A 10,087-nucleotide genomic window follows, 5' to 3' on the forward strand; every position below is an offset into this window, starting at 1 on the left:
CCCCCCCCCCCCCCCCCCCCCTTTAGGAAACAGGCTCCTCGCTAGCACATCGCCCGGTGTCTGGCTTTGATACCATTTATAACGGCACAAGCCCACTGCTAGCAGATATTATCCTCTTTGGGCTTTCCCTTTTGGGCTTCCGTCAATGTTTTTAAAACGTGTCTACTAGGGAGAGGTTTCCACACCCTTATAAAGGGTGTTTCGTTCTCCTCCCCAACTGAGGTGGTACCTCACAGTGTCATGTCCGCGTCTGTGTCCAACCTCCTTAGAAGAAAACCTTCCCAGTGGAACTATCAACACCACCTCACCCCTAGAGAACAAACGAATCAGATAATACATCGAACAGGGGCATTCTACTTCTGTTTCTAAACTAAAGTTTATCTTCAAAATCAACCAACAAAACCCTTTTAATGTTTTGCATAAATCTTCTAGACGAAATCCTCTGTTCTTCGTTATAGGGCTGGGTATACAACAGCCATAGTTGATATCATAATTTCATAACCACAACAGACACCAGATCCACCATATTTGCAAAAGAAAATAAACTCATTCCACATCAAGGAAATCTCAACCTAAAAAAGCTCAAGAACATACTCAACCATTCAACCGATTGGAGGATCGCCAGCACCCAAAATCCAGATGAAATAACAACGCTCCTAGCTTGAGATCAAAACACACACACACACACACACACACACATTCGCAGCACCCATTTCATCAGCAAATGATTCGAACTAAGAACACTTCAAAAACCTAACCCCCAAAACAGCTTCTGGGTTAACTAACACCAGAAATCAAAACAAGAATGATCAATCAATCGATCAATAATCAATCAATCGATCAATAATCAATCCATCAATCAATTAATCAATCAATTACCTGGATTCTTCTGCGCATTTGAGGTAAACAAAGAAACGCCCACAAGGCGGCATCAGTGGTTCTTCTCGTTTACGCCCACGAATCTTCTCTGTTCCACCATTTCTCTCTCAAATTTCACAGACCCAGAAAGGCATTTAGAGTCCAAATCCAATGTCTCTGGGGATTTTCAATTAAATTTCAGCTCTCTCTCTCTCTCTCTCTCTCTCTCTCTAACTTTTCTCTCTAACTTCTTATGGGTGGGGTGGGGTTTGGGGAGTTGTAAGACAAGCAAACGGAAAGTGGGGAAATTGAGAAGGAAACCATTTAAGTCAACGTCGGTTCTCTCTCTCTCTCTCTCTCTCGCAATCCATTTCCTTCCCCTTTTATCCACGTCCTTCGTCGCTAACCCATTTCTCCCTCTGCCCATTATTTTATTCATGTTCTTTTTTGGAAAATTAATTAATTAATCTATTAATACTCAGATTCATGCACCATCCTAATACCCCTAATTAATTAATTAATTAGTGTTTAAGAGAATCGATGGTGATGGATTAGGACCCCATTTTATGCACTTTTTTCCCCGTGGGGCCTCAACTTTAATTAATCAATAACGAATTTAGTGATAAACAATAAAAATTCCCCTTTTAAGTAGTGATGGATGGAATACAAATTTCCCCAAATTTACCTCTTTTCCAATTAGGGTTTGCGTTCTCAATTTTATTTTAAATTATTATAAAAATATATATTTTAATCAGTTAAATTAGATCTAACATAAAATGGTGGATTATATATTTATTATTTATTTAACAAAAACACACGTGTTATTTAAAGCATTGAAAATATTTCGATTAATTATAAATTTAGTTCTTAATTTTAAAATTATGAATATATTGTACTCGAAATTGAAGTTATGCTCACACGACGCGTGACCCAAAACCACGACCCATGCGCACTCTAGCCTTATACGCGTGTGATGTGTGCCCTTCTATTGGCTCATTCGGCTTGGCTTCGCTCGACTCAAGTTAAACATCTTTATACTGACTTCTATGTTTTTACCCTCTCGAAATTGAATTTGACCTTATCAAAAAGATTTAAGGTCGGTTTAATACTATTTTCTCGATTCCTAATTATGTTAGGTTGGAAAATTAGGATTATTAAAAGAGATTCACTAGAAATAAATTTATATTTATATTTAATAGTTATGAATTTACAATATTGTCAGAGCTTATCAGAGTTAAAGGTTAACTTTTGGAGTTTTTAATTTGTGTTCTTCTATGGCTATACCTTCAAATTTGTCTTTGATAATTTGAGTTGCTAGAGGAAAAATTTAGAAGCTAGGAAACTGGTAAGCATGTAGGCGCAAGGAAGAAGACGAACCGGTTCGATAGGTTCAACTGATCCGTTCGAGTAAACTAGTTTGGTCCAATACGACCGGTGTGATATGTTTTTCTCCATTTTCTAAATGATTTTAGGGCCAAATCTCTCCCTAGACCCATTTCAAAAACCATTAAACTGACGATGATATGTAACCGACCAAAATGGATGATATCTACTAGTTGTGGGCTTTGACTATTACAAACGTTATAAGAGTCAGACATCGATTAGTGTATCAACAAGGACGGTAGCCCCCAAAAGAGTGGATTGTGAGGTCTCACATTGGTTGGAGAGAGAATCGTTTTGATGAAAGTTTCACATTGGCTAAGTTGGACAATATCATACCATTGTGGAAATAGTAATTTCTAACTTGATATCAAAATCATGCTATAAACTTAGTCATGTCAGTGTGCAAAGGGTACTAAGATGATTCATTATAATTAGTATAAGCCGAGATGATTCTAAATTATTTTATTTTATAAATGCTTTTATTTAATTAATTAATTTATTATTATTATTATTATTATTTTATTATTTTGTTTAATAACTTCCAATATATACATGGAAAAATAAATCCAGAAAATCCAGCACCCATCAGACGCCTCCTTCTGGTCCAACTCGTGTGCGCGACCCACAAGCCTCGGCCGACTATTGCGACGACCCGCATATCGTTTTGCATACCCAACCTAGCTCTAATCCACGTGCCTGCTTTCCGTACCCGTGAACCCGACCTAGCTCACAATCGCAACCCGCACCCTCTTGTTTTGGCTTGACTTCGGCTCTGCGTGCTTCCGCAACTCTCAATCGGCTATCTGACTCGATTTTTAACTATTTGTGGTTCATCCCTATTTTTCGACACTATCCAGGCTATTTTTGACCTTAATGAAGATATTTACTCTTATGTCCCTAAGTTGGATGTAGGAGAACCATGCTGTTTTATGTATTAGGCAAAACTAGAAAGAAAATATGCATACCACTTAGGCAATATGGATGAGTGTGGTAAGCTTGAGGTAAGAATTTACAAAAATACCCCTAGGATTAGATTTGCAATGAATGATGTTTTACATACTCTTCACTGCGTTATAAAGAAGGTGAGCTACTGTGATTTGTGCTCTGAGTGATTGATGGATGTTATCTCTTCTTTGAGCTTTGTTTGCTTGTATGTGTGTAGCTCCAGGTGTTTAATTGTGTGTTCTCTTAGCGTGTTTATCTGCACAAAGCTAGGGCGTTAGAATTAGGTTGGCTAGATGATGACCTAGGTCAGGACGCCTTCAGTAGACCGAGCACCTTAAGATTGTGAGTGACGGACAAAGGGTCTTGACCCTAGTGCTCCCAAACTAAGAATGACTGGAGGAGTCAAAACAAAGTAGCCGAGTTGGAAGTTTGCATTAAGCCACCTAGTTGACCTAAGCATCCATTAGACCTCTTCATACCCAAATATTACTAAGGTGAAGTTTAAATCATGGATTACGCGCTTAGGTGATTGATAAGAATATCTTCTTAGCAAAGCATGCATGAGAGGAGTTAGTTGAGATTAGGGCGCTACAACTAGTGTGGTTTACTGTTGACCCAGGTCATTACGCTTCCAGTAGACCTTGCACCTTAGCATCGTGAGCAATTAGAGGTTTAGACTTATGTGCACCCAAAGATCGATTTGGCCTGAGGAGAGCATGTCATAGAAATGAGAGATGTGATTTAAACCACCTAGACGCCCCTAACAACCTAACAGACCTCCACGACATTCAAAAATGAGAAAGGTAGCCTCTTAGGTCGATAGAGCTGGTATAGTATATGAAGAACCTTGCTTCCCTTTTCCCTTCGATATGGTACCGTTGAGCTAGGCATGAGACTGGTTAGAAATGTGTGACTCAGTGGTTTGATGGATTACCTTGAACTATAGATTCATCGTGTGGTAGGGCATTGATCATGGGGGTAGTCAGTGGTTACTCTACATGGAAGATCTGTCCTATGGGAGGATGTTGATCATGTGGGGTAACCAGTGGAGTTGGCACGTATCGGGGAGTAGCACCCTTCAACCTTGGGTAATTTCATGGCCGGTTGGACGAATTCGCCAGCTAACCTCTCATAAATGACAAGTAGGCTAGCGCTCACCATGTTGTCCCCACTTGATACAGAGTCTATGGAGGTAACGCCTCATCTTTGGATACCGGTTAGCATTGCGCAGACTAAGCTAACTACCAAATACTGTGCACAACAAGAGCTATACGCTTAGAGACTAGAGTAAAGCCCGTGATCATTTGTTAGGTAAATGAGTGTTTAAGAGCTGTGTGGTCACATAGGGTATCGTTATGTAACAAGAATATTTAATTAAGTTTTGCCATCTAAAAGTTTTTATTTTGCCCAATATTTAATTAAGTGCATATAATCACCCCACTATTATTTGTAATTCAAAATAAAATTAATTAACTTTAATTCTCAGTTTTATTTATTTTTTTTAATTTTTTAATGTAGGGCTTAAATTTTGTTTCTTGTTCAAACTTCAAATGAGTAAGCTTTGAAATATTCACTCTATTCTTGTTTAATGGGTGAATTTTATTTAAATTAAATATAGAATATTTAATCAATTTAATTTAAATTTAATAAAATCTAAAGCATGTAGTTAAAATTTTTAAAAAGAATATATATTTATCCGTTCGTTAATGCAATGAACGTATTGAACACTTGTCCAATTTTCTGAGTCACGAACTTAAAATTTAAAATGTGTATTTACTTACCTTAAATTACATATCTGATATAGATTCGCTTTTACCATACATTCAAGATGAAATATAAATCTTCGTTATTAAAGATATAGGACAATCGAACAATTTACGATCCCACGGTTATGAACCGTTTTGGCCAGCAACATAAATAAAACAAACGAATCTTATCCGATTTTCTTTCTCGAGTAAATACGCAGATGTTCTTTTTCGAAGTTATGATAGAGGATTCCACTCGTCAAATTTTAACGAGACCGTAGCTAATTAATGATATAGGTTTTTTTTTTTTAATTAAATTGAAACTTCATTTTTTCATTATTTAAAAAAAATAAAAAGCATTGGAATTTTTTGTGGAAGATTAATATTTAGGAAAGGTAAAGGTTAAGAAAAATTCACGTACACACGCGCCTAGTGAGAGTAGAGTAGGGTGGAACTATGCGAAAATCCACGTGGCGCTCTTTAAATGGATGCTGGTGCCGTAATTTCAACGACTAAACCGTAAGGAGAAGACGAAATACGGAAATAGAGTGTGAGTGTATACAGGGAATGATTTCTCAACAGTCTTTGTAATAAAATTAAAATTAAAATGAAGAAAAAAGGAAATAAAATGGAAAAACAAGCAAGAAGACTTGTGGAGCTCTCTCTCTCTCTCTCTCTCTCTCTCTCTCCTTCTCTCTCTATAGTTCATAGCCAATTTCCTCCGCTCACTTTCTTCTTCGTTTTCATACTCGACTTCGGGGATTTTTCTCCTTTTCCGCTGTTTTTTTTTTCGATTCGATCTGTTCTTAGCTTCTTCAATTGGTGTTGAGGACTTGGCACATCGGAATTGCCACGCTTTGACCTCCTGATCCAGGTATCTTTTTGACTTTAAACTTCATGAATTGGGGTCTCCTTCTCTTCGATTGTGGGATGCTTCTGTTTTGCTAAATTGTGCTGATGTTTGATGCATGATGTTGAGTTTTAGTTTGTGGTAAACTTCAAGTTTTCAACTGGGTTGTTACCGAAGTCTTCGAATTAGTTTGTTATTATATATATATTTTTTTTTGGGGTTTTGACTTAGTTGGCTTGGATTGTTTAGCTAGTGTTGTGAATCTATTAATTTTCGAAATGGTTAGAAATCTACACGGATGTTTTTTGTTGAGATTTTTTAAGTTGGGAGGGTTATGCTAAAAGGGCTTTTGTTTTTGGTTTTGTTTCATGATTTTTCTTTGCCCTGTTTGCTTAAGTTTCATGGAGGTCTGTACTAGAGTTGTTTGTTGTTTGTTTGTTTTTTTTTTTTTAACTTTTTAGTACGCTACATGTTAGTTGTTTTGTTTGCTAAGTCTGTAATACAAACAAATATTTGTTTTTACTCAAGAATGCTCTTTCTTTTCCATTTGGTTGTTTGGTACAGATTCTATTAGCCATCTGTGGACCTAGCATCGGTGATGCTAAAGATATAAAGGGAATCAAAGGGTTCTCTTATAGTGGAAAAATGTTGGAGGGTGGTCAAAAATTCCCTGGAATGATCGATTTAAACGAGCATGCATATGATCTATCACAAGGGTTTTACCATAAACTTGGTGAGGGAACCAATATGTCTATTGACAGCTTTGCAAGCTTGCAAACGAGCAATGATGGAGGGTCAGTTGCCATGTCTTTAGATAACAGCAGTGTTGGATCGAATGAGTCTCATACTCGGATCTTAAATCACCAAGGGTTGCGGCGGCGTGCAAATGATAACCATACTTTTCAACATAGTGTTAACCATCGTGGAAGAGTTAGACATCACCTGAGTGATGATGCACTAGCCCGAGCTTTATTTGATAGTAATACACCCACCCAGGGTCTTGAAAATTTTGAGAAGTGGACTCTTGATTTAAGGAAACTTAATATGGGGGAGGCTTTTGCTCAAGGTGCCTTTGGAAAACTCTACAGAGGTACTTATGATGGCGAAGATGTCGCTATCAAGATCTTGGAGAGGCCAGAGAATGACGTAGAGAAGGCTCAGTTAATGGAACAGCAATATCAGCAGGAGGTGATGATGCTTGCTACTCTGAAGCACCCAAATATTGTCCGGTTTATTGGATCATGCCATAAGCCAATGGTTTGGTGCATTGTTACTGAATATGCAAAGGGTGGTTCAGTTAGGCAGTTCTTGATGAAGCGACAAAGTCGCTCTGTCCCATTGAAATTAGCTGTCAAACAAGCTTTGGATGTTGCCAGGGGGATGGAATATGTTCATGGCCTTGGGTTGATTCACAGGGACTTGAAATCAGATAACCTTTTGATTTTTGCAGACAAGTCTATCAAAGTTGCTGACTTTGGAGTAGCTCGGATTGAGGTGCAGACAGAGGGCATGACACCTGAGACTGGAACCTACCGCTGGATGGCTCCGTAAGTATTATTAAACTTGGATGTTTGCTGTTATAATCTACATCTTTTCCAAATATTTTCTGCATACGTGTTTGTGGCATTTTTCTAAAAATTATTTTTGAAATGGGACTGAGTAGCTTCATATGACTAAGAAAAAAGAAGATTGGCCAAGAAATAAATGCCTCTGGAAAGTATTCAAGGTCCTATAAAACTTCAAGGGCCTTTCATGTATAAGTCTATGGTTGCTATTTTAGAACTATAAAAGGAAAAGAAGTAAAATTATTTAATTTGTTTATTTATTATCATTGTTGTTGGTGTTGTGATGGAATAGAAAGGAGAATATATTCCATGTTTTAGGTATAATATCCAAAAGTTCTCATGCGTGTTCATAATTTGTTTGATCTCCTTTCTTATACAATTCATTGTAAGCATGGTATGCAAACTCTAAAATTTGATTTTCTAGCACTAGTTTCAGCGTCCTTCTGTACTAGATTCCCTGGCATTTTTCAATCTTATGTGCTTTTTAACACTGGTTTGTTTAATGTGCTGACGTTTGTTTCTCATTTATTTTTCCTAATTGTGATTCTGATTGCATTTGTATTGCTGCTGGTGCAACAATATTATCTTACTAGATAATGTGTCAAAGATCGTGTGCCTCCTCTAAGGCAGCATAACTCTGTTGCATTTTCACAATGTAAATTTATAGCTTTGACGCATACACACATGCATACATGCATATACATATAACTGTACACGTATCTATACATATATAAATACATATTTCTGCACATGTTTGTTTGACTGTGGCCCATATGGGTCTCGTGGCTTTTCCAGTCACCATTCTTTAGAAGTAGAATTAGTGATTAGATCAGGATTGTTAAGCCAGTTCTTTGTCTCTTCTTTTTCTCTCTCTTTTGGTTGGAGAAAATGTTGTCTTTTTTGTCAGAAATGTTGACATGTTTTTTCCTTTTTTTTTTTTTTTTAGGAAAAGCAAGTATAAGGGAATATGTTCAGAATTATGTTTCTTTAACTGAATATACGAATGCAATATGCAAATATGGTTTATCAGCAATATTTGATTTCTGCTAAACTAGGATTTGATCTTCTGCATCCTTAGCTTTCGCTTATAACATTTTTCTTCTGTTCATTACTGGTCATTATGATGCCTTTGATTTTAAATTTTTGGGTCATTTCTTGCCCCTTTTTTTGTTTGTGGGGTGTGGAGTGAGGTTGGATAATAGAATGATTACATCAGAAAATGTTAGTTCTTTGGTATTTGTATTGCCTCTAGCTGCCTCTTAATCATCACTGATCAGGAGGGGTATGGGCCTTTTTGAACGTATGTGCCAATTCCATGTGAATGGGGTTGTATGATATTCCTTTACATGAGTTGTTTATGAAGGTGAAAGATCAAGATTACAAGTATGATGGTTTAAATTGTTGTTTATAATACAGATTTAGGGTCTTAGTCGCATTTTATTTCAGAGGACTCTTGGTAAAAGATCCACCATTAATGTAGTACACTGTCAAAAAAATTTGAAATCTTCAAAACATATCATCTATAGCTCTTTTATCCCAACATATTTTCTTGTGGTGGGATGTGTGTTCAAAAAGTGCTGTGCATTTCATGAAAGATGTCACTTGATGTGAGCTGTGAAAAGCCATGCATGCCTCATTGAAGGTCAATGCCATGATGGCTAATGTGGCAAAGAAGGTAAGTTGCAAGTCGCCTCCGTCATGGGTGTGTGTGCCTTGATGCACCTTAACAATAAGATATGGGAAATGAAAAAAGTATCGCATTGTATAGGTTAATTCTCTCTTTCCTTGTGTTCCTAGTCTTTTACCAATCTTCTTGAGGGCAACTATCTACTTGAGGCATCACGCTTAGAATTTGAAAGACAAGGTTATATCAAACCTTTCCTGCGTTGTCACTCTCTTGAAAGAGGTTGTCTTGTTGACGAATTCCATAATCTATTGACTGGTGGATTAATTTAAATCTCGGATCTTCCTTTGGATCCAATTGGTCAAGGTGAAAACTACACAAGAAACATGATTTTACTGTTGTCCAAAATTTCTACATAATTTCGGAAACGTTTCTGAAAAATTAGAAACAAAAAACATAAAACATTTACCAAACACTTTTTTTTGTCTCTCAAATACTTGAAACTAGAATCAGGAAACCTATCGGCTTTTTGAATCTTCATCTTATAATATGCTTGGTAGATAGACAGCCACCACCTTGGGATTTTCTCCCCATACAGGGGCCTTTCTGCTATTCAAATACATTTTATGAGATCCTAATTGGTCTAAGAGGCCACTGATTTGATTTTCTTTAAGACGATTGTTCATCTTACCTTAGGTTTTTGGTTCTTTAGGATCTAGAGATAAGAGAACTTAAACTCTTGATTCCTTCAGCGTGTTTTCTGGGACATTGTTTCCTTTTTCTAACCTGGTCTCTTTTACTAATCATCATTCCCACCCCCTTTCTTCTCAAAGTTCTAGAAAGTGAAAAGAAGGTCAAAGTTTTCTTATGGTTGGTTGCCCTCGTGAGAACTAATATGGTCTAGAAATCCTCTTCTTTTATGCTTTGACCTCAATGACATGTTTTTTTCAAACTAGTGTTCGAAGATCTGGACTGCATTCTATGGAGGTATCCTTTTGTTCAAGATTTGGGAGAAACTTTTAGGGTTCTGTGTGGCTTTGGCTCCCTGGTGAAAGTTTTTGGGCAGTGTTCTTATCACCAAAAAAAAAGGAAAAAAAAAAAAAAAAAAAAAAAAAAA

General features: G+C 36.9%; 2 protein-coding genes across 3 annotated transcripts in view; one reads left to right on the forward strand and one right to left on the reverse strand.

Moving 5' to 3' along the window:
• The window catches only part of LOC111491724 (ethylene receptor 1), a 6,002-nt gene extending 4,808 nt beyond the window's left edge, over nt 1–1,194 (reverse strand). Inside the window, exon 1 of one of the 2 annotated variants that reach the window (XM_023140724.1) lies at nt 880–1,194. The gene's annotated coding sequence lies outside the window, so the exon portion shown is untranslated. Of the gene's footprint in view, nt 1–594; nt 701–879 lie in introns of those variants that run through there. The other variant, XM_023140725.1, reaches the window with a different exon arrangement.
• A 4,373-nt stretch (nt 1,195–5,567) lies between these two features.
• The window catches only part of LOC111491834 (serine/threonine-protein kinase HT1-like), a 9,698-nt gene continuing 5,178 nt past the window's right edge, over nt 5,568–10,087 (forward strand). The window contains exons 1-2 of the mRNA XM_023140888.1: nt 5,568–5,805; nt 6,346–7,328. Of these exons, the coding sequence (XP_022996656.1) occupies nt 6,427–7,328 (902 nt within the window). The 5' untranslated portion in view covers nt 5,568–5,805; nt 6,346–6,426. The remainder of the gene's footprint in view (nt 5,806–6,345; nt 7,329–10,087) is intronic.

The sequence above is a fragment of the Cucurbita maxima genome, unplaced genomic scaffold (assembly GCF_002738345.1).
Source record: "Cucurbita maxima cultivar Rimu unplaced genomic scaffold, Cmax_1.0 Cma_Scf00017, whole genome shotgun sequence".
Taxonomy (NCBI): domain Eukaryota; kingdom Viridiplantae; phylum Streptophyta; class Magnoliopsida; order Cucurbitales; family Cucurbitaceae; genus Cucurbita; species Cucurbita maxima.